Source organism: Pongo pygmaeus, chromosome 1 (genome assembly GCF_028885625.2).
Source record: "Pongo pygmaeus isolate AG05252 chromosome 1, NHGRI_mPonPyg2-v2.0_pri, whole genome shotgun sequence".
Classification (NCBI taxonomy): domain Eukaryota; kingdom Metazoa; phylum Chordata; class Mammalia; order Primates; family Hominidae; genus Pongo; species Pongo pygmaeus.
The window spans coordinates 204,148,390-204,172,862 of record NC_072373.2 but is presented as its reverse complement, the minus strand read 5'-3'; the positions used below and the strand labels follow the sequence as shown (position 1 = coordinate 204,172,862).

Genomic DNA, 24,473 nt, shown 5'->3' with positions numbered 1-24,473 from the left:
TATATACACAGAGAGAGAGAGAGAGAGAGAGAGAGAGTGTATGTGTGTTTTCTAGGGTTAAAAATACAGAAGTAAAAACCTTAAACAAAATAGAAAACAAACCTCCCTTATTATCCAGGTCCCCTGCATATTTTTAGTTGTTTAGAAAATGTTTCTCCTGGGTCGGGCACGGTGGCTCATGCCTCTAATCCCAGCACTTTGGGAGGCCAAGGCGGGTGGATTAACTGAGGTCGGGAGTTCGAGACCAGCCTGACCAACGTGGAGAAACCCCGTCTCTACTAAAAATACAAAAATTAGCCTGGTGGGGTGGTGCATGCCTGTAATCCCAGCTACTTGGGAGGCTGAGGCAGGAGAATCGCTTGAATCTGGGAAGTGGAGGTTGTTGTGAGCCAAGATTGGGCCATTGCACTCCAGCCTGGGCAACAAGAGTGAAACTCCATTTCAAAAAAAGAAAAAAAGAAAAGAAAATGTTTCTCCTGTTGTTCCTGTTAAATATTTCTCATATTTTGGCATCACACACAAAAATATGATGCCAGAGGTTTGTGTGTATGTGTATGCATGTGTGTGGTGGAGGTGAGGGGGAGACTTGGTCCTATAGCACGGTGTGCAATGGTGAAGAACCTACTAAATTAATTAATCTTCACATTAGCAGATCACTGAGAATATGAATCACTCACAGGCAGTCAAAAGGTGATGTCAGTGAACGGTTATGGCACAGCACGACTGCTCCTGTTTGACACTGCATTTAGTCCTAGCACTACTGCTATTGCAGGGCTCTCCTATGAATTTTATTGTGGAATTTCAGAAATTTCTACTGCCAGTTGGGTGCAGTGGCTCATGTCTGTAATCCCAGCACTTTGGGAGGCCGAGGTGGGAGGATCATTTGAGCCCAGGAATTCAGACCAGATCTGAATTCGCCAGGAATTCAGATGGCGAACCCCGTCTCTACGAAAAAATTTTTAAAAATTAGCTGGGTGTGGTGGCGCATGCCTGTAGTCCCAGCTATTAGGGAGGCTGAAGCAGGAAAACCACCTGAGTCTGGGGAGGTCAAGGCTGCAGTAAACCATGGTCACACCACTGAACTCCAGCCTGGGCAACAGAGTGAGACCCTGTCTCAAAAAATAAATAAAATAAAGTAAAATAAAATTCTACTGCCAAGTAGTAGCTAAATGTAATTTCCCCCCACCCCCCCGCCACCCAAGACAGAGTCTTGCACTGGGGTGCAGTGGCACTATCTCAGCTCACTGCAACCTCTGCCTCCTGCATTCAAGCAATTCTCCCGCCTCAGCCTCCCAAGCAGCTGGGATTATAGGCACCTGCCACCACACCCAGCTAATTTTTCCATTTTTAGTAGACAGGGCTTCACCATGTTGACTGAGCTGGTCTCAAACTCCTGACCTCAGGTGATCCGCCTGCCTCGGCCTCCCAAAGCACTGAGATTACAGGTGCAAGCCACAGTGCCCAGCGCTAAATGTAATTTCTATAGCATTAATAAGTATTCCAGGAGGTAGTTAAATCAAGGAACAAGATACTTAATGAAGTTTTAAAATACGGCTTTGGAATGGTTATTATTAGCTATAGTCATACCGTTAATTTCTAGTTGAAAGAATAACAGGCTCACAAAAATTTCTAAGCCTTAGGAGAAGACCGATTTTGGTGGAAATTGGGTCAGAAGAGCATGTGCAACTCAAGGATCGCTGAGGATGAACAAGTGCATAGTGTAAAGTTGCTTCATCATGAAAGGTGAGTATTTAGGGTAGAGACTGTGGTCTTGGTCTACATTACTTGGTTAAGCTTATAAAATGGTTTCTGTTGACCCTCTCTACAATCAGTGACAAATTGTACTAATAATGATGGACTCCTAAAAACCCTCAGCAGCCAATCAGGTTGCAACCTCCTTCACCTTGAAGCTTTTTCCTAGAGAATATTTTCTTTCTGAAGGTTGTGTGGTACCTCCACTCTCCTATGATTCCACCTTGGAAACACTGGCTACTACTTCATAAAGAACTGGAAGGTAGGTGTGGTGGAGTCACCTAGAATCCCTCTTTTCTAAACACTTTGGACTTCCAACTTTATCTGGGCTAAAGGGGCAAACACATTAGCCACAAACTCGGGTTTTTGTTCGACAGAGTATCCATATTTTATTTATTTATTTATTTATTTACTTATTTATTTATTTATTTATTTACTTATTTATTTATTTATTTAATTTTTTGAGACGGAGTCTCGCTCTGTCACCCAGGCTTGAGTGCAGCAGCGCGATCTCGGCTCACTGCAAGCTCTGCCTCCCAGGTTCACACCATTCTCCTGCCTCAGCCTCCTGAGTAGCTGGGACTACAGGTGGCCGCCACCATGCCTGGCTAATTAGAGTATCCATATTTTTAAGTAGCTGTGAGTGATTAGGAGAAAAATACTTCAGTGAGCTCTTGGGCTTTGTTCTGAAGTCGAAAGGGACTAGTAAAAATGTGTAATCTCCATCCTGGTTTTGGTGTTTGGGGCAAAAATAGTGCCTAGTGTTGCACAGCACTGTGTGCTCTTGAGTGTAGTTTGCAGATGAGTTATATTAATGAATACACATTGTGGCAGAGGTGTGTGTGTGTTTCCGTGCTTTTTTTTTTTTTGGAGACGGAGTCTCATTCTGTTGCCCAGGCTGGAGTGCAGTGGCACAAACTCGGCTCACTGCAACCTCCGCCTCCTGAGTTCAAGGGATTTTCTCCTGCCTCAGCCTCCTGAGTAGCCGGGATTACAGGTTCCTGCCACCACGCACAGCTAATTTTTGTGCTTTTAGTAGAGATGGTGTTTCACTATGTTGGCCAGACTGGTCTTGAACTCCTGACCTCAAGTGATCTGCCAGCCTCGGCTTCCCGTGTTGTTTTTAAATGACTTGTTGGATAGGCTTGATGAAGTGTGCTGGATTATTTCCTCCATTGTCTCCCGTTCTCTCCCTCCCACAGCAAGACTAGAAGAGCAACAACACACTTGTATACAGGTCTCTAGTAGTCTTTTTGGAGGGGTAGGCCAATAAGAACCAACCTGCTGGTCCCTACCCCCAAGCCCTCTGGTGACTTCTGAATCCAATTTCAATATTGTTAAATTTCAGGGAAGAAAGTGATAATGTGGAAAAGTGCCAAAACTCAGTCTGATTTTTCCTGGCAGCTTTCCCTTGGTGTCATTGGAAAGTTCTGCATTTCACTGGAGTGGAGTGCCACACTGCTACTATGACTATAGTAGTCACTCCCATGCCTGACTTTTTTGTTTGGTCCATTTTATCTTTGGGAATAGGCATTTTCTGTAGGGATAGATGGGTTTAAACCCTATTAAAGCTAGTCAGAATGTTTTTCATTAGGGGCCACTCAATTCCTGTCTTATACCTAATAGATTTCTTTGGATTTTCTTTGATTCTTATACAAAAACACCCAGTATCATCACGCTGGAGGATTCTCTTGAGGTGGTTGCTTTGCAGAGAACAGACAGCACATTTGCTTTTTTAGCCACCTATCCTATTTCATAGGACTGCATGCCTGCCTCCCTCCATTTTGTCTGTGCTTACACTGTTTTTTCCTTTTCTTTCCAACTCTTCTACAGAACTTGTGTTGGAACAAAAGACTCCATTCCAGATCCATTCCAGAGTTGCATGAGAAACTTCCCCACTGACTCTTTTTCCTAACTCAGTAAAATGGCAGGGTAAGAAAGCTTTATGCAGGCAAGGGCTGAAAGAAATCTCCACCTAGAATACAGTGTTTGATTTTTCCTTCTGATTTTCTTGTCAACTCTCAAAAACTTCCCTTATAATCATTTTATATGTGTGAAATTTCCCTAGGTTGGTTTTAAAGAACAAAACAAAACAAAAGCAGCCTACATTGGTTTAACATGGGAAGTCCAAGATAACAGACTTTTCCTGTTCCTGGGCAATAGCCTTCTGTGCTAAGATTGGTGACCTTACCTTGGTAATATTGTTGGTGCTTAGCCTTCCGGATCTAAAAACAGCTTAGTGTAATAAGTACCAAGCACAAAATTGTTAAGTTTCTCTTTTGATTGACTATGAAGAGGCTATCAAGCTTTTTTTAATTTTGTTTTGTTTTTTGTTTTTTGAGATGGAGTCTCACTTTGTTGCCCAGGCTGGAGTGCAGTGGCGACATCTCAGCTCACTGCAACCTCTCCCTCCTGGGTTCAACCGATTCTCCTGCCTCAGCCTCCCAAGTGGCTGGGATTACAGGCGGGTGCCACCACGCCCAGCTAAGTTTTTGTATTTTCAGTAGAAACGGGGTTTCACCTTGTTAGCCAGGATGGTCTCGATCTCCTGACCTCGTTATCCGCCCGCCTTGGCCTCCCAAAGTGCTGGGATTACAGGCGTGAGCCACCACGCCCGGCTCAAGGTTCTTTCAGTAGGTTTTTCATACAGTATTTTTTGTATTAGTTGGTGAATACAAATCTTCAATGAGCTCAGCAGAAATAAGAAATCCAAATTCCTGATCTGCCCAGTGGTTTTATAAAACCCCAGTCCTGTTTTTTTGTTTTTTAAGAAAATATTAGTAGTAGCTTTACTCAGTCTTTTCCACAAAAATAAGCTTACTGGTCAGCAAGCTCACCAGTGAGACTGGTGAGTGAGGCTGTACTTAGGAGAATATGAAAGCCTTGGTATCTTTTTCCTCATATTAGACTGGCCCTGGTGTTATTTTTGTTTGAAACCTGCCACAAGCCAGACCAGCCTGGACTTTTACTTATTTTATTTTTTATTTTAGTTTTGGGGGAGGTGGTGGTGAGGGTAATTTTTAATTTATATTGAGACAAAATAAGCTGGTTGACTTACGCCTGAGGCTGTTTTTTTCACAGCTACTTTGAGGAAAATAAAGTCTCATTCAGAAATTAACATTTCTCAAAATGTGTTCCTTATTCTGAAATACAAATGACCCCGAATTGCTTAAGAGTTTGAGATGAGTGGGGAAAAGATCTAGAAAAGCATTTATTGTATGCCCACCAAGTTTGAGGCCTCCTGGTTTGCTCCTTTGGGATTCTAGGTCCTTGGCAGGCACAGTTTTACCGCGAAGAGCTGTTGAACGCCATTCCGAGTTCATTCCATTTTTCTCCGTGTGTGGATCCAGTTCGTATTTTACAGCTCCCGTATGGGAGCCGGTAACATAATGAATTGCCTTGACTCTCGCTTCAATCCACTTTCCTCGCTTAATATGCAGCCCAAAGTTTTGCAGCTCGCTGTCAGATGGTAGTGCTAGACTTTCACACCGATCCCAAAGCCTCCGCAGGGGCTGTTTCTTAACACGGAGTTACAAACTTTAAGAACAGACAGCTCCAGACGGAAATCCACGCCAGGCTTTGAACTCTGCTTCTGGCTTCCGTCAACTGACATAGTTGCCCTTTTGCTCAAACTCGCAGCTCCAGTTCGCACTCGAGAGAGCTCTGCTGGGTGTCTGCTGCTGTGCCGCGGCGGGAACGTGTGGGGGCAACAACCTGGCGCTCCAGCAATTCTCCACGCCTTAGTTAGGAACCTAAGCAAACCTTCACTAGGGTCCCTGGGCTTAAGCCGACTTCTCCCACAAGGATCGGGTGGAGGAAAGAGCCGAGCCCGATCTTCTGTTTGTTGAGTTTTGTATTTCAGACATTTAGGAGAAGCAAATTGCGAGAAGAAGGGCTGTCTTCCCTGCAAACGTTTCCCTCTCCTAGCAAACCCTCCAGGCCTCGGTTCCACATTTTGCAGTTGACTCTCTGGATTTTAATAGGTTGTTCCCTCGTCCTCGGGCCCAATCCATGCACACTGTACAGCCGGATAAAATGGGAGCACATCCTCTGCCATTTTCAGCCGGTTTGTCCTGGCAGCCCTGCCCCCTTCCTTGGCTGCTCTGCCGCTGGAGTTAATACGCCCAGAAACTCCGCCTGATCCTCCAGGCCGCAGATCCAGTCCGCGTTTGCTAAGTGCTGTGCGGTCGGGGACGGCGATAAGAACTCTCCAGTGAGGGAGAGCTAGCGAGACTTTAGTCCGGTTTCCATGTCAACGATTCAGTCCATATTTGCCATCAGGCTGTTGGCCGAGGCGCTTTCGCGAGGGTAGCGCTGTCCTAGTCCTAGTTCTCCAATCTGCGCCGGGATTCCTGAGCTACCTGGGTGTGGGGTTAAAAGGCAGGGGCCGTGGGGGAGAAAACTCCACCGAAGGGAGGACCCACTGCCCCTAGCCGGGGTCTCGCTGCTAGGGCCAGCCACGTGCCCAGCTCCTCCCCTCCCCCCTTTTCCCGTTGCCACTGCCCCTAGGGAAAACTGATGGGCCAGTTTCTAAAAAAGTTCCCTCAGCCCAACAGTTCCTGGGACTGTGGTGTGGGGCTCTAAAGGTAAAAGTGGAAGAGAACCCTAGTGAATTAAAAAAAAAAAAAAAAAAGTAGAGAAATTCCACATTATCTCCTCCAACCTAGGTGGATAGATTTTTGTGCACTTTACCTTATTGCTAGAGAAAAATGGTGACTGTTTTCAAAACAGCTTGCCCACGTGTAGGGAAGGAGATTTTTGGCGCTTTCCATATTCACAGTCATTGAAGAAAGGGGATGAGGGCTTTCTTTGGAGAGAAATCCATTCTAGCTTCCAGATTTTCACTGGCCTCCAGGTTTCCCATTACACCCCAGCTCTGAGGAAAATGGCAGAGTAATTGCATGTAAAAAAATCCTCATTTGTGTGCAGGACTCAGGACTGTTTGCCAGCTCAGGGGCAGTTGATTAAATAGCCAAGCTCTATTTATGAGGCAGCCTATAATTTGGTTTCTAGGACCTAATGCACCGGGGAGAGTTGTTGCCCCTGAGGACTGTGAGTGAAAAGAGGGCACTGGCCCATACCAGTCAGTCGGATCTTCTTGGTAGGCCGGTTTGGTTCTTGGCTTGAGGCTGGGGGAGGGGAGAAGAATAAAACTGTCGGATTTTTTTTTTTTTTTAATCTCATCACTCTTAGATTAACAGGAAGGTTTTGCCTTTTTGGTGTAGGATGCACTAAGTTTTCTTGGGGAGAGAAATGAGTTCAGGCTTTGGAATTATTTATAGTGACCAGGGACATTGCCAGCACTCTCGGGTCCTACATAATCTAAGATAATGGTCCTGTGGCCATGAAGTCTCCCTTTACAAAATCTAAGGGAGAAAAGAGATCCTGGTGTCTAGGAACACTGGCCTGGGCCTTTCCCAAGGCAGCCTTGGGTCTGGTGAGGAGCTGGAATCCCCTCTGGCTTTTGTAGCCTGTCATATCAGAACATTCCAAGTCAGCCTGAGGAAGAAAAGGCTGCTGCTGGGATTTGGTGGGGCCTGTAGATCAAGAGAACACTGGAACTTTCTGTGTATGTCGATCTTTTCAGATAAACCTAGCCTTCTACCCAACTCCAGCTCAATCGGGGTCTCTTAGAATGTAATGGTAAACTTTAAACAATCTTTATGCTACAGGATAGAAAACAAATCTGAGAAGCATCCATTTTCTGCATCTCTCTTCTGTAATGGTTTGAACACTCAGGTTCCTGCAGTCCCTGGAGCCTCTTCTGTGGGTTTTCAGTATTAGAAGCTACTGTCTTTGTAGACTGGGGCTACTGGTCATTGTAGGCTAAGTTTTCTTAAGAGGGAGTGAGAAACGGGGTTTAGGTTCTCCTGCTGGGTAACTGTTCTATGCTCCTAAAGCAACTTCAGTGGCCTCCATTTTAAGTTAGTGGTGAGATGATCAGTTTTGACTTCAAATCCATTTTGATATTCTGATCCCATTGTTGAATGTGCTCACAACTTGACTTTTTATTTTTTTTTAAGGCAAGTAGACCGAAGGCAGCTTTGGTGACTCCACTTCTTTTTAAAGTCACCCTCCTCTGCCCTCTGACTTTAAGTGACAGGCAGTTCCCTCCCCTCTCTTTCAATTCTGTAAAATGGGGATAATCCGGACCTCATGCCCCCAGAGCCTTGTAAGGACCGGCTAATGAAGGCAGGCGAGTGGGAAACGAATTGTCTGAACAATGATCAGTCATTCCTTCGGGCTTGCAAAGAGGGCAAAAAAGGCTGGGTCTTTAGTGGGGTCCGTAGAAGGCTTTGAAGACGAAAAGTGCTGTAGAGGTGCTAAGCAGCAGCCAACGGACCGGGCCCGCTGCCAGGGGGTCAGGGCTGGGCCGAGGCGGCCGCGGTCTCAGGCTCTGGCCAATTTTGCAGCCGCGGGTAAAGTTCACGCTGCCCGCTCCCCTCGGTACGGTCGGGAGGGGACAGACCTGGATAGGGACGCCGGGAGGGAGGCGGCGCAGGCTCCATAGATGCGCGGGCTCCGGGCCGGGTTTTCTCCGAAGCCTTCGGCGGCGGCGCTGCCTAGCGAAAGCGGCTGAGGGCCTGCCGCCGCCGCGGCTTGTTCTCTCCCCTCCTCCTTTGTGAGGGGAAGGGAGCGAGTCCGTTCCACGGCCTGCGCCCGCTCCGCTCTCCACTCCGGGTTTGCCAGGCGGCCGCGACGGCGCTGGGTAAAATGGCAGTGCTGAGCCTCGTGTCGGAGTGAGGGGGACTCGGAGGAGAGTGGGGCGCTCTAGCCGCTCAGTCCGGCCGACCGCTTGCTCGCCCGCCCGCTGCCGCGCAGCAGCCTCGACCCAAGCCGCGGCTGGCGAGGGGAGGCAGGGCGCCCGGCTCGGCCCGTGCTGTGACTCTGGCTCCCGGCGCCCCGGCTGCTGCCGCGCGCCCTCCAGCCCGCCCGTCCCGGGTCCCCCTCCCCCCGCTCCCTCCCTCCCTCCCCGCCCCCTCCCCCTCGCCTCCCTCCCTCCCTCCCTCCTCCTTTCTCCGGCAGCAGAAAGCGGAGAGTCACAGCGGGGCCAGGCCCTGGGGAGCGGAGCCTCCACCGCCCCCCTCATTCCCAGGCAAGGGCTTGGGGGGAATGAGCCGGGAGAGCCGGGTCCCGAGCCTACAGAGCCGGGAGCAGCTGAGCCGCCGGCGCCTCGGCCGCCGCCGCCTCCTCCTCCTCCGCCGCCGCCGCCAGCCCGGAGCCTGAGCCGGCGGGGCGGGGGGGAGAGGAGCGAGCGCAGCGCAGCAGCGGAGCCCCGCGAGGCCCGCCCGGGCGGGTGGGGAGGGCAGCCCGGGGGACTCGGCCCCGGGGCGGGGTGGGAGGGGGGGAGAAGACGAAGACAGGGCCGGGTCTCTCCGCGGACGAGACAGCGGGGATCATGGCCGCGCAGGTCGCCCCCGCCGCCGCCAGCAGCCTGGGCAACCCGCCGCCGCCGCCGCCCTCGGAGCTGAAGAAAGCCGAGCAGCAGCAGCGGGAGGAGGCGGGGGGCGAGGCGGCGGCGGCGGCAGCGGCCGAGCGCGGGGAAATGAAGGCAGCCGCCGGGCAGGAAAGCGAGGGCCCCGCCGTGGGGCCGCCGCAGCCGCTGGGAAAGGAGCTGCAGGACGGGGCCGAGAGCAATGGGGGTGGCGGCGGCGGCGGAGCCGGCGGGCCCGGCGCGGAGCCGGACCTGAAGAACTCGAACGGGAACGCGGGCCCTAGGCCCGCCCTGAACAATAACCTCACGGAGCCGCCCGGCGGCGGCGGTGGCGGCAGCAGCGATGGGGTGGGGGCGCCTCCTCACTCAGCCGCGGCCGCCTTGCCGCCCCCAGCCTACGGCTTCGGGCAACCCTACGGCCGGAGCCCGTCTGCCGTCGCCGCCGCCGCGGCCGCCGTCTTCCACCAACAACATGGCGGACAACAAAGCCCTGGCCTGGCAGCGCTGCAGAGCGGCGGCGGCGGGGGCCTGGAGCCCTACGCGGGGCCCCAGCAGAACTCTCACGACCACGGCTTCCCCAACCACCAGTACAACTCCTACTACCCCAACCGCAGCGCCTACCCCCCGCCTGCCCCGGCCTACGCGCTGAGCTCCCCGAGAGGTGGCACTCCGGGCTCCGGCGCGGCGGCGGCTGCCGGCTCCAAGCCGCCTCCCTCCTCCAGCGCCTCCGCCTCCTCGTCTTCGTCCTTCGCTCAGCAGCGCTTCGGGGCCATGGGGGGAGGCGGCCCCTCCGCGGCCGGCGGGGGAACTCCCCAGCCCACCGCCACCCCCACCCTCAACCAACTGCTCACGTCGCCCAGCTCGGCCCGGGGCTACCAGGGCTACCCCGGGGGCGACTACGGTGGCGGGCCCCAGGACGGGGGCGCCGGCAAGGGCCCGGCGGACATGGCCTCGCAGTGTTGGGGGGCTGCGGCGGCGGCAGCGGCGGCGGCGGCGGCCGCCTCGGGAGGGGCCCAACAAAGGAGCCACCACGCGCCCATGAGCCCCGGGAGCAGCGGCGGCGGGGGGCAGCCGCTCGCCCGGACCCCTCAGGTACACAGCTGAGTGGGGAGGGGGCTGGGGCGAGCGTGGTCCTGGGGGTGGTTGGCGGCTGCGGTGAGCGGGCCACAGCCTTGGGCTCCCCTCAGTCCTGGGCCCCCACTGCTGGGGAGCTGCCATTGTCTGGTTCTTCTCTCTTAAAATGGCTGCCTGTCTGCCTTCCTCTCCTTCCCTTTTTCAGCCTTTGTGTCGGGCTTTCCCAGAGGTGTCTGCTCCTCTTTTTCCTCTCCCCTGGTCCCTTCGAACTCCAGGGGTCTTGATGGGGGTGCGGGGCAGAGTGTGCGGGGAAGGGCCTGTCCGGGGGTGAGGGGGTGCTGGGGGCTCAGGTTAGGAGTGTAGGCAGTGGTAGGAGCCCAGGAGTTGAATGAACGTTTTTTTGCTCACCTGCCGCTCCTCTCCGTCTCCCGGCCTTCCTCTGGGCCGCCCCCCATCTGTGCTTTCAAAGAGGGCCCCTGGAGCTCGAGGGGACCTCGAGGGGAGGGCAGGGGACTGCTTGGGAGCTGCTAGAGGCCGGCTGCGGTTCACCTAGGGCAGCCCGGGCCATCTCCTGTCTTAGGCTCCGCCGGCCCAGTGGCCTGGGCTTCTCCCTGGAAGTGCTGGTAAACAGCTGAGTGATTGGAGTAGTAAGTGCAGATTGCTTTGGTTTGGGATTTGAATTATGGAGGTAAAATCCTTCTGTCAAAGCCAGGAGACAGTTGGTCTTAGGTTGACATCCTATCTGTGATCTGATTGGCTCCCCATCTCCTGCTCTTGGCCATTTATAATTGCCTCTGATGTAATGGTACAACAATCCTGATGAGCTCATAAACTTTTACACTCTGCTTTTCTGCCAGTGATAACCCAAACCATCGCTGCCACTATCTGCCTTTTATTCCAGAGCTGAAATTGGCTGTGACCTTGAGGAGGGAGGTTTAAGTAGCAATACTGTATCAGCAGGAGCAAAGCCTCAGACAGCCTGCCCTTGTTACATTGTGCCCGAAACAAAAGAGGAGGCAATGGCATTTTGCTTGTACCTTGGATTTATTTTGCTTGTTATGTTTTATGCAGCCTGAAATGAATTCTGTGTTGTCAGAACAGTAGCTGAGTTTTTTCTCTACAATGGGTTTGCTGTTTGTTTTGGTTTTGTGACTTTCCTGGTGGTATAAATGACTTCTTTGATGGCTCTGAAGATGCATTTGTCTTGATTAATTTTGACACTGGTTGCTTTGCAGAATTGAAATGATTTTACTGGGCTTTTTATTGAGTGGCAAATGTGGGATCTTTATGGGGGGGGAGAAAACAGTTTTTGTTATTTTTTTTCAGAACTGGGAGCTTTCTGGGGAATTTTATATTAGGTTCAAGCGTTCTGTTTTAAGGAAGACTGGCCTCATTCTTTGTTTACATGTTGAATCTTGTTAACACTTTCTTTTGTTAATTGAACTTTAGAATAGCAGCTTAATTTGAAGGGAAGCTGGTGTCTTTCATGATCTTGAGGGACTTTCTCCTAAAGGCTTGGTTTGGTGAAATTGTTTTTTCCTGGAATAACAAAAAGTCTAGTTTTCTGTTTTGTCATCAGTCATTTTAGAGCTTTGAAATAGAGACTGGCCAGTTTATTCCTTTGCATTTTAATGTACGTTCCACTTTTTTTCTTGTCTTCCAAGATATGAAGATATGACCTAGAATGACACTTAAGATTTGCTTAGAAATTGCAACTTCTAAGTACCTTTTTATACTATTCTATCTTGTTTTATTTTATTGCTTTTCTTCCATCTTCATCATGCTCTGTCAGCAGTGCTTTTGGTCAGGGATGTTGAGTATTCTGTGGAGTCATACATGTTTTCAAAGAGGGGGAAGCTCCGTTCATCCCCTCCCAAACCCCTTGCGCTTTTGTGCGAGGAGGAAATTTTGTTCACTTACTAGCTGTATTCCCAGCCCATCCTAGAGCTACTTTACTACTCTTCCTTTGAGCTGGGTATTTTGAAATTAGCAGTGTTAGATGGTGGGCTTGGAGCTCTGTGCCTTGATTCTACATCTTCCATGATGTTCTGCATCTGGACAAGAAATAGGGAAATGTTACATTGTTTTTCTAGTGTTTGGAGGAAAAGTTTTGTCTTAAAAGACAGCATCATCTTGTCTGTGGGTCATCCTATAGTCTGAACCTCTTTCTCCTCATTCCCCTTGTTTTGTTTGGTTTTGGCTGAAAATTTTACTTTTCTTGAAAACTATTAGAATAAGTCACTTGGGGTAGTAAGTCAGGGTTCATTTAAAAGCAAAATTGATTTGAATTCTGCTGGTTTGGAAATATTTAGTCAAAGTTTTTAAAGAAAAAGCGAACTCTTTTGGTGTAATGATTTCTGTTTTTCAATCATTAAATTATGGAACTCTCTCTGTGTAGATGAGAGGAGAATAGATACAGTCCCTGTTTGGAAGCCTGTCTGTGCTGCCTTTGGATGAATTTTCTGATCTCTCTTATTATCACTAGACCCACACAACATAGATTCCTAATTAATTTCAGCTCAGTTGTCTACTCCCCAGAGACCCAGGGAATGGGCTGGTGAGCATTCAGTTGTGTAAGAGACAGTGCAGCTTCCAGTTTTGTGGACTGCTTCAGGTGTGTGGTAGTAGTCTAGGTGAGGGTTGTAGGTTCAGACTTTGTTCTGAATTTCTCTTTGCCACTTGATAAACCTCTTTTCAGACCATGATGCTCTACTCTTGAACATTCTTAAATTAAAAAGTCTTGCTCTGTCCCCATCTTTCCCTGGCCCAGTCTTAGATTAAGAATATTTTGCGGAGACTTAATTAACACAGCTAAGGTGATAACGTTTTCATTTGACTCTGTGCTTATGAAATAAAGATTAGGTAAGTGTGTGTATTGTGGCTATGTCTTTTTCACAGGACCTGGGAAGATCTCAGACAAACTTTTACTTTATTCCTTTTCATAAGTAGTGTATCTCAAGTGTTGAATCCCGGTACTGATGAAATAGTTTTAGGTTACTTACACACATGAAGTTGATTTAAGGCTTTTTATTGGGACGCTTTTTAGCAATAATACTTTGAAAGTAGTACCAGTTTACCAAGGTAAAAAATAAAATACAATAAATAGTCCAGGAACAAGTTGGATTTGATTGTAGAAGTTTGGTTGTTAGTTTCTACTATGGAAACATCAAATGATATTTCTGACTCCTGGGAAACAGATACAGGAATCCTAGATTTATTATGGGAATGCCTACTGGCAGAAATTCTAGGCTGGCTGAAATACAGGACTCTTGGAGCTCTCTCAAGTAGGAGGGACCAGGAAAACCATACTGAGATGGCACTTTAGTTGTGGGGGTTTCATGTTTCTCTACTGTTCATGAGAGAACTGGGGTGATGAGGATTGAGATGGTGGTGTGAGAACAGAGAAAGCAGCCAGGACCAGGTTTGACTTCTTGTGTATTGGGCCCTGTGAGGACTTTTTAGGTTCCTTTCTTTCTGTGTGACATGAGTAACCATGACAAGCAGCACCTGCTGAAACAGGATGTCTTGGATTGCATTAAACATTAATATGTTGGATTGACTCCTGTGGGTGTAATGTCTACAGTAGGCCTTTTGCAAGAGGTTAGTGAACTTTTTTAAAATATGGGAATAGGCTAACAAAGTAATGGGCAGGGCCCTTTCCTGTTCTCGCCCCTCAAAAGGTTGTATTGATTGGCTTCAACTCTCAAAATTCTAGAAGCAACTGAAGCTTGTAAATATGGTAAAAATGTGGTATTCAAATATATTGGCACCGAGTAGTTCTTTTCTGCCAGTGAGCTGTAATACCTGGGGCTCGAATGGAGTCCTGATTCCTGTGGCTTTTATCTCTGGGTTTTTCGTTGTTTAGATTGGTCATTATCATTACTGACGCACACTTAAGTTGTTATTACTGATGCATACTTGAGTTGTGTGTTGCATTAGTGGTAAAGAGCACAGGACTCACAACAGGAGGAGGAAGGAGGAGGCTTAGGTTCCACATACAGCTCCAGATTAAGCTGTGTGACCCTGGGCAGGTCATTTGCTTTCTCTATTTTTCATTTTCTCCCTCATCAATAAAATGAAGTTGGTCTGCATGACCTTCTCACTCTAAGATGCTACACATCTGTGCTTCCATAGCTGGCTTGTTATGAAGGCAGCTTTCTGTACATAAATCAGGGGTCTTGAGACCATCTTTCTTCCCCTGGGCTGAAGGAACTCAAAGCTATTTTCTCCTGGGATTCACAGGAACAAGCTCTGAACAGTTGGGTGCCATTGTGGTCTGTGGACCTTTACAGAAAAACCTCTACCAGACGGTTGCCTTGAAACTGTTAATCTGTTTGTCATTAGTCATTCCACCTGGCTGGTAGTTTTAAAACACTAAATAGTCGTTGGAAAGTTAGGTAGATTTCATTAAAGCAAGACTTGAAAAATAGTTGCTTCAGGATCCCCAGGAGGCTTTTGCACTTGGGGTTGGGGTGAGGAATGGATATTCATAAGTTCAGTGTTAATATTCTGCTGCTTTTGGGGTAGGGCTAGGGAGAGAGAGGGAGCATTAAGCTCTTCAGACTCCTGGTGTTTGGGCAGGTCTAGGTCTGGTTTGGGCAGTTGGTTGTAATCTGAGTGCCTGGACTTGCCCTGTAAGTTTTGCTGAGAGAGAAGCAAAAGTTCCTGAGACTGGAAGAGGAAAAGCTGTGTTTCAGGGTCAATTTCATACATGCATTTGTTGTTTCTCATAGCTGTGGTTTTAAAAACTACATGGTGTGCTTTGCACGTGGTCCTGGAAATGCTATTCTTTCTCTTCTCCAGCACACCTGAATTTCCATTCTTTCTCTTCCTGGCTTAGTAGTTTAGAAGTGTAATTTAGGTATATTAGAGGAAGGAAGCTTCCCTTTATAAAGGAGGGAAAAAGGTAGAGGAAACAGTGTTTGATAATTCTGTGCTTGACACAGCATCTTCTATCGTCTCTGAAGGAACCAAATGTTTCAGAGCTTTGTGTAAATACTTGCTGAGCTGTCAATATGTACCCAGGAGGTTTCTGTAGTAAGATGTAAACTGTTCTATAGAATGTTTGACAGTCAAATTAATAAACAGTTTTCAAGCAAAGATAATGCTAGCCTCCTCATGTGGTGGAGTAAAATAACATTGGGGAAAAAGATTTGGGGATAGGAAAAGGGTAGTGCTGGGGGGCAGTGAGTGTGGAGATAAGAAGTGATCTAAAAAAAAATTGAAGTGGAAAGATGCTGCCCTGGCCGTGAAACCTCTGTGGTCCTGGCTGCATGCTAAGTTCAGGGCATGTGGTATCCTGTTAAAGTCAATTGCAGTTTCATAGTGAAAATAGAAGTTTGGAAAGAAGATCCTAACTGTCAATAGTAAGGTAAGTATTACCCCAGACACTTGGCTTATGAGACTTTGAGGTTTAAAAGGTAGCTTGGTGAGATTATTTTTGGCTTGAGTTTGCATTTCTGGAATATTAGAAAGGAGAAAAAAGATACTGCAGCTTGAGTGTCATCTTTATCCTCAGTTTTGCTGTTGTGCTTGGGATTATAAGTCTGCTACCCAATGGCCTGGGTTTATTTATAGTTTTTACTGGACTTCTGTGCATCACTTATGATAAAATTAATATGCCTTTATACCCTATTCCTGGGTCAGTACAAAGTCCAAATGTTTGGGGACTCACTACATCTTACTTGAAGGATTATGTGAGTAGATACAGTCTTTGTTTTTGAAATTGCCATTTTAGGATTAAAAACATATCTGGGTTCCTTCAGTGACACGTTCTTTTTATGGAAGAAGAAGAAGAATCTATGAATATTTTAGCTGTCTGTCTGTGGTCCTCTTCTTTGGTAGCCTTGTGAGATGACCAGATTTGCCTTCTCAGAATGTCTTTTTTAACTAGATTCATTGACTCTGACACCAGTTTTCTTTATAAGAAGTGTTTTTTAGACCAGAGTCCTGGAAGTGCCCTTTTGACTTAGCTGTTTATATAGTAGCAGGGAATATGAATGTAATTATGGTCCTGACTATGATTTTTAGGTTCAGCTAACTTACTACCAAAGGCTATCAGCTTGTTTCAATACAAAACACAAAAACTTGGATTGGCACTGACATAGGTTGCTTACTATTGCATGGTCCTTTCCCAGTATGTTGGTAGTGAGGGTATTAGGAACTTCAGACTTATTGCTGAGAGCATTGTTTCTAAGTCAGAGAGATCTGGAAATTCCAATGGGGATGGGAAATAGCCCTGTGTGATTACACCAGCTAGGTACTAGGAAGAGATTTAAAAGGTAGAAACAATATCTCCTTCAGAGGCATTTAGTTTTCTTAGGAAAGCATGCTTATGTGCACACATCTGGAAAACTTGAAAAGCAAGGTTTCATAAATGGATATAGACCACATTAAATATGTGAGCTGAAGGAATTAGAGGAAAAGGTTCAATCAGTTTGGCAGGGTTAACCTGGGACAGCTTTTCACAGGCTTTTTTTGTGAAGCTAAATGTTCAAGAAACTTAGAATACTAATTTGCCTTTTCGTAATGCTATTCTTAAGTTCCATGGGCTTGATAGAATCCACATTGCACATCCATCTCCAGACCAGTAGTTGTCTCAGTGTTCCAATGACTTTGAGAATTTGGACTCTAACCATAAAACTCCCTGAAAGAGTGGTTCCAGGGTCTTAGTGGTTCTTGTGGTCAGGTAGAGCCTTTGGTACAGACTGTTAAGTTCTTGGCTAGTTTAGGGGCACTTTTCTAGCAAATTTGGATTTGGAAGGTCATGTCACCTTCAGAGTTGTGTGCCCTGGACAGCTCTGTAGTAATGGTGGTTCAACTTTGTTGGTGAGTCTGGACCTTTTCTGTCTTGGCAGAGTTAGTTGACCTGTCTTAAAGCAAGAGCCATGAAGTACCTGTTAGGACTCTTAGGCTGCTATTTCTGAAGAGCTGGGAGCTGTGCTCAAGTCAAGTTGCTTGTGTTAGACCTTATATTGAGGTTGATGGGTTAGGTAAGCCTGCACATATGCAGTCTGCCCATTTATTCATAGAAATGGCCTTTAATACTGTTTTTGGCCAGGTGCGGTAGCTCACACCTGTAATCCCAGCACTTTGGGAGGCCAAGGTGGGAGGATTGCCCAAGCCCAGGACCAGCCTTGGGACCAGGCTATTAACATAGGGAGACCCCATCTTTACAAGACACAAAAATTGCTGAATGTGGTGGTACGTGCCTGTAGTCCCAGTTTACTTAGAAAGCTGAGGCAGGAGGATCGCTTGAGCCCAGGAGGTTGAGGCTGTCGTAAGCCATGATTACACCAGTGCACTCCAGCCTGGGCAATGGAGCCAAGACCTTGTCTCAAAAAAAAAAAAACAAAATTTGTTTTTTATTAGATTACTATGGCCAAGCAGCTAACAAATGCTGCTCACCAATGCTTAATCCTTGTGGAGCCTCTGGAATATAGTGATTTTGGTTTCTTTACCTGCTGGTCGATCTGTGGTTGGGCCTTGTCACTTCACTGGTCAGGGATCATCAGTGGATGCTTAACAGCTGAAGATGCATGGCGTGTCCAGTGCCAGGCCACTATAATGCTTCTGCCTGGAGAAGGATTGGTTACACTGCTCCAGTACAGAAGTACTGCAGTCTTTTTTTTTTTTGAGATGGAGTCTCACTGTGTCACCCAGACTGGAGTACAGTGGTGCAATCTTGGCTCACTGCAACCTCTGCCTCCCAGGTTCAAGTGATTCTCATGCCTCAGCCTCCTGAGTAGCTGGGATTATAGGCTTCCACCACCATGCCCGGCTAATTTTTGTATTTTTAGTAGAGGTGGGGTTTCATCATGTTGGCCAGGCTGGTCTTGAACTCCCAACCTCGGATGATCCACCCACCTTGGCCTTCCAAAGTGCTGGAATTACAGGTGTGAGCCACCACGCCTGGCCTTTTTTTTTGTTTTTTTTTCTTCCCCCTCAAATAATAGTCCATGACCTGCTGAAAGTACTGGAGTCTTGGATAAACATTCTAGTTTAGAAATACTGCTTCCACTTTTTTTGCCTTGCCATTTTGGCATTTTGCAAAAGTGGGTTTTCAGTTACTCAGAATTGGGCACCATAGTTAACCTATGGATTACAGGTATTTAGGGGCTTGAACTCTGATCATTCCCAGGTTTTAGAGGAATCCAAGTTCGGGTGAATATTGACTTAATAGCCTTGAGTATTCTTCCTGAAATTATCCCTCCTCTCCATTTAAATGGATGAAATTAGTTTTTTACTGAATGTGAAGGGACATCTGAATGAACTTCTGTTTGTTTTTGTTAGTCACTTGTGCATAGCTGGAGTATTATCTTGGGACAGGTTGAGTCTTTATTTCCCAGTGGCTTCTGCATTTTCTAAGGGTGGACTGGAATGGGAAGAAGTCTAATGCCAAGAATGCATTCCAACATGCTGCAGAGTAGGAAATTTGATCCCTAAAATGTTGACTTAGTGTTGGTTATGGTACATATTAGAAATCACCCAGTAATCCAGGACAGATTTTTGTCATCCTCCAGGAAGTTATGTTGATATAAATACCAAGGGGCTTTGGGTACTGAGCTAAGTGCTCTGCAGGCCCAAAGCGCTGCTTGAATTGCTACCCATACGAAGAGGAAATGTGCCATGTGCCTTTTTTTTCTCTCTTTTGCATTTGGGCTTCCTTATGGCTTTGTTGCTTTTATGTTCCCAAGTCTGCAAAGTTAGATATTAGACTTCCTCCTCCCTTGGCACTGGCACATTCATGATTTTCCATGGCTCATCACTAGCAGCCAAGATTTTTGTATGCTTTTCTCTCTTAAACTTGTTCGTTTTCAGCTTGCTTGTTTATAGGCATCTCTGTTAAAAGGAACCCTTCTTTCCCCTTAAGATCTAGCACCAGGGGAGCTTGGGGGTTGGTGGTATATCAGTCAATTAAAAGCCCATTTGGTGTGTGCTTGGTGTTTTTATTTTGCCTCATGTTTTCTTTGAGGTCACAACGTGCTTGCCGGGCATGAGTGCCTTTGGGCCCAGCTGTTTACTCTCAACTGCCGTGTACTTTGACTTTAAGAAAAGTGCGATTTCAGCCACGTGGTAGAGGGATTAAAGGCCACATAGTGTTGGATGCTTCCTTTTGGAGGAAACAGATATATCTTTGGGCTCTTCTTGCCCAGTGATTTCTCCTGTCTGGGGTAGGCATTGTTGCTTTCTGTTGTCCTTAGAGAACAGGGCAGAAATGCTGGGAATTGGTTTATTACTGTGTCTCTTTGGCAAATATGTATGTCTTTTTTTTTTGCCCTTTGGACAACATTCTGTTCTGGTCCTAAGGTGTTGGAGTTCACAGGTTGACCTAGTGTTATGTGAAATTCTTGGTAATTTAGGTTTGGATAACCGGCTTTTAGTCTCCAGATTTCTAACATTTTGCTTGTTTAGGAATTTAGGCTGCTAAAGAGAACCATATTACAAAGCTTTTGGGGAACAATTCTGTAGGTAGTTTATCTGTTCTTGGGTCACAGATCCTCAACAGGATCCTGACTTTTTTTTTTTTTTTTTTAGACGGAGTCTTGCTCTGTCGCCCAGGCTGGAGTGCAGTGCAGTGGTGGGATTTCAGCTCACTGCAATCTCCGCCTCCTGGGTTCAAGGGGTTCTCCTGCCTCAGCCTCCTGAGTAGCTGGGACTACAGGCATGCGCCACCACGGCTGGCTAATTTTTTTTTTTTTTTTTTTTTTTTTTTTGAGATGGAGTCTTGTTCTGTCACCCAGGCTGGAGTCCAGTGGTGTGATCTCGGCTCACTGCAACCTCCGTCTCCCAGGTTCAAGTGATTCTCCTGCCATAGCCTCCTGAGTAGCTGGGACTACAGGCGCCTTCCACCACGCCCTGCTGATTTTTGTATTTTTAGTAGAGATGGGGTTTCACCGTGTTGGCCAGGCTGGTCTGAAACTCCTGACCTCGTGATCTACCCACCTCGGCCTCCCAAAGTGCTGGGATTACAGGCATAAGCCACCACGCCCGGCCTAATTTTTGTATTTTTAGTAGAGATGGGGTTTCACCATGTTGGCCAGGCTAGTCTCGAACTCCTGACCTCAGGTGATCCGCTGGCCTTGGTCTCCCAAAGTGCTGGGAATACAGGCATGAGCCACTGTGCCTGGCAAGGATCCTGACTTTCAAATGATGGCCACCATGCATTTGAGTACTTATTATGTGCTAAGCATTATGCTTAGTCCCCTTGATGAATTTCCTAATTTAATCTTCAAAACTGTATAGGAGGTGGGTTCTACTATTAATCTTCCTACTTTACAAATGAGGAAATAGAGTAAGATAAGAAATTTGCCGTAGGGGAAATAGCTGGTAGAAGGTAGAGTTGGGTTTGTCTGACAAGGTAGACAAGGTTTGTCTGACTCTTCAAAGGTATTACACTCTAAAATACTAATTTTGCTTCTCCAAAATAGATTACTCAGGCACCAAGATTGTTTAGGACATTATTTTTACAATAGCCTGAAACTCTTAAATGGGGTGAAAGACTGAAAAGCCATTAGTTACAATTTGACATCGTGCCTAGAGCTCTGTCCTGTCAGTCCCTTCCATCCCTTCCATTTAGGGTTTTGTTGTTTTGGACTTCTGATGAATGGCCATGGCACTTGGTTTATAGCTGCCTCGTGATTCCATTGGTGAGAACTGGCAGCATGTGGTCCTCTGGTCCCCGGTCCTCTCTTTCTCAGGAGGGATCTTTGGGGTTGAGAGTGAGATTCAGGCTTTAAGATACAGTCCTTCACTTTTTTTTTTTTTTTTTTTTTTTGAGACGGAGTCTTGCACTGTCGCCCAGGCTGGATTGCAGTGGCGTGATCCCGGCTCACTGTAACCTCTGCCTCCTGGGTTCAAGTGATTCTTCTGCCTCAGCCTCCTGAGTAGCTGGGATTACAGGCGCCCGCCACCATGCCCAGGTAATTTTTTGTATTTTTAGTAGAGATGGGGTTTCACTGTGTTGGTCAGGCTGGTCCTGAACTCCTGACCTTGTGATCCACCCGCCTCGGCCTCCCAAAGTGCTGGGATTACAGGTGCGAGCCACCGCACCCAGCCAGAGTCTTTCACTTTGATCTGAGTGAAAGTGACTTGAATTATGGAAATATATGCAGAGTGATATTACTTTTCCAGAAACTTGGAGCACTTGCTGAAGAGGCAGGCATTATTGTCTTTTTTTTTTTTTTTTTTTTTTTTTTTTTGAGACGGAGTCTTCGCTCTGTCGCCCAGGCTGGAGTGCAGTGGTGCGATCTTGGCCCACTGCAAGCTCCGTCTCCTGGGTTCACGCCATTCTCCTGCCTCAGCCTCCCGAGTAGCCTGGGACTACAGGCGCCCACCACCACACCCGGCTAATTTTTTTGTATTTTTAGTAGAGATGGGGTTTCACCATGTTAGCCAGGATGGTCTTGATCTGCTGATCTCGTGATCCGCCCGCCTCAGCCTCCCAAAGTGCTGGGATTACAGGTGTGAGCCACCGTGCCCAGCGGATTATTGTCTTAATTTGCCACTTGGGGGAAATGAACACATAAAGTTGAGTGCCACATACAAAGTTTCATAGCAGAGTCATCTCTAAAACCTAGGTTTAAAGTTCTTTTAGGGCAGTATGACTTTAGGTAAGTCACTTCTCTGAATTTGTATTCTCAACTATATAATGAGTAAAAATATCTACCTTGAAGCTATAGTAAATATTAGATATGTGAAAGTACTTATCCGTTTATCAAATACAATTCTAACATGACTCCTGATTGGTCAATCCCACAACTATCTCTCCCACTCTCCAACCGTCCTTTTCAGAAGCAAGCCTTCAGGAAAGTTGATACCACTATTCCCACCTTCCTCCTGTGCATCCACCAGTGTACCTCACATTCTCCTCCCCTGCACCCAGCACCCCTGGAATGCTACCACCCTGCTCCAGCCAGGAGGCCAGAAGGGTGATGTAGGAAGATCGCAGCACTACCATGGAAGTTCTCGACAGCACCCCCCACCCAGGACCCCAGGTTCCCACTGGCCCTGCTTCTCAATTCAGGAGAGAGAGAATTGAGTGGTTAAAGCTAGTATTGGTCTTTACCGAATTCAAAATTTTCCCTAGTTTTTAGCTACATCTGAGTTATTGTAATGCTTTTTTTTTTTGCTAAAATTTGTTTAGAGAAAGGATCTTTCTGTGTTTTCCAGGCTGGAGTGCAGTGGCTATCCACAGGCACGATCATAGCCCACTCTCAAACTCCTGACCTCAAGCAATCTTCCTTCCTCAGCCTCCCAAGTAGCTGAGCTACAAGCACGTGTCACTATGCCAGCTATCAGAACTAGCTTGCTTGCTTTTTTTTTTTTTTTTTTTTTTTTTTTGGAGACAGAGTCTTGCTCTGTCGGCCAGGCTGAAGTGCAGTGGTATGATCTAGCTCACTGCAAACTCCGCCTCCTGGGCTCAAGCAATTCTCCTACCTCAGCCTCCCGAGTAGCTGGGATTACAGGCGTGTGCCACCACGCCTGGCTAATTTTTGTATTTTTAGTAGAGACGGGGTTTCACCACGTTGGCCAGGCTGGCCTTGAACTCCTGACCTCAGGTAATCCCTCCACCTCAGCCCCCTAAAGTGCTGGGATGACAGACGTGAGCCACCGCACCCGGCCTATCAGTGCTTTAAAACACACACACAGGCTGGGTGCGGTGGCTCATGCCTGCCATCCCAGCACTTTGAGAGGCCAAGGCGGGCGGATCACAAGGTCAAGAGATCGAGACCATCCTGGCCAACATGGTGAAACCCCGTCTCTATTAATAGTACAAAAATTAGCTAGGCGTGGTGGCGGATGCCTGTAGTCCCAGCTACTTGGGAGATTGAGGCGGGAGAATAGCTTGAACCTGGGAAGCAGAGGTTGCAGTGAGCCGAGATCACACTATTGCACTCCAGCCTGGGCGACAGAGCGAGACGCCATCTCAAAAAATAAAATAACACACACACACACACACACACAGAGCGAGACGCCATCTCAAAAAATAAAATCACTCACACACACACACACACAGCGAGACGCCATCTCAAAAAATAAAATCACTCACACACACACACACCCACCACCTGTTGTTCCAGCACACACACACACACACACACACACACACACCCCATCTGTTGTTCCAGCTTGAGAAGTGGATTAGTGCAGTGGTTCTCACTGTGGTCCCTAGCCGCCATCATCAGCATTACTAGGTCCTGTTAAGAAGCACAGACCCTTGGCCAGTCGTACCGAATCCAAAACTCTGGCAATATGTTCTAACAAGTCCTCTAGGCCATTCTGATGAATACTGAAGTTTGAGAACTACTAGATTTATACATTTACACTCAACTGGGCTGCACAGTATATCCAAATTACCTGAGGGGCTGCTTCTAAATTATACCATAGATTGATGTTTTATGTATGTGTGCCCTCCTATGAAAAAAGTATTACTGAATGGAGAAAAGGTTAAAATGCTTGAGGCTAGGGGAGTGTGTTAGTTTGCTTGGACTGCTATCACAAAATACCATAGACGAGGTGGCTTAAACAACAAATATTTACTTCTTGAAGTCCCGGAGGGTGAGAAGTCCAAGATCAAAATGCTGGCAGATCGGGTTCTTGGTGACAGTCATCTTCCTGGCATGTAGGCAACTGTCTTCTGTCTTCTTGCCAGTCTACCACCCCAATTAGTGCCCTCTTAGCCTCTTATGTCTCTTGCTGTTCTTTTTTTTTTTTGAGACTCGCTTTGTCACCCAGGCTGGAGTGCAGTGGTACAATCTCAGCTCATTGCAACCTCTGCCTGCCAGGTTCAAGCAATTCTCCTGCCTCAGCCTCTCGAGTAGCTGGGATTACAGGTCCACGCCACCATGCCCGGCTAATTTTATTCATTTATTTATATATATATTTTTAGTAGAGACGAGATTTCACCATGTTGGCCATGCTAGTCTCAAACTCCTGACCTCAAGCCATTTGTCCACCTCAGCCTCCCAAAGTGTTGGGATTACAGACGTGAGCCAGCGCCCCTGGCTTTTGCTCTTATAAGGGCACTAAGCCCATCATGGGGGCACACCCTCATGACTTAATCTAACCCTAATTACCTCCCAAAGGCCCCACCTCCTATTAATAATACTGTAACATTGGAGGTTAGGGCTTCAACATTAATTTCAGGGTTTCATAAACATTCAGCCAGTAACAGGAGAAGAAAGAAAATACTTTTGAGATGGACCTTTAC

The 24,473-nt window shown here is 47.3% G+C and overlaps 2 protein-coding genes across 5 annotated transcripts in view; one reads left to right on the top strand and one right to left on the bottom strand.

Moving 5' to 3' along the window:
• Positions 1 to 2,671: 2,671 nt before the first annotated feature.
• Positions 2,672 to 9,153, bottom strand: LOC129007071 (translation initiation factor IF-2). The gene is made up of 2 exons (XM_054437382.2): positions 8,897 to 9,153; positions 2,672 to 8,765 (listed from the first exon to the last, which is right to left on the bottom strand). Exons 1-2 carry the CDS (start codon positions 9,151 to 9,153, stop codon positions 8,027 to 8,029), a joined length of 996 nt encoding a protein of 331 aa, XP_054293357.1. The 3' UTR covers positions 2,672 to 8,026.
• ARID1A (AT-rich interaction domain 1A) overlaps positions 8,722 to 24,473 on the top strand; it is an 89,153-nt gene continuing 73,401 nt past the window's right edge. For 3 of the 4 annotated variants that reach the window (XM_063667319.1, XM_063667315.1, XM_054498938.2), the window contains exon 1: positions 9,088 to 10,279. In XM_063667319.1, coding sequence (XP_063523389.1) covers positions 9,152 to 10,279 — 1,128 coding nt within the window. In that variant the 5' untranslated portion in view covers positions 9,088 to 9,151. Of the gene's footprint in view, positions 10,280 to 24,473 lie in introns of all 4 variants that reach the window. The other variant, XM_054498934.2, reaches the window with a different exon arrangement.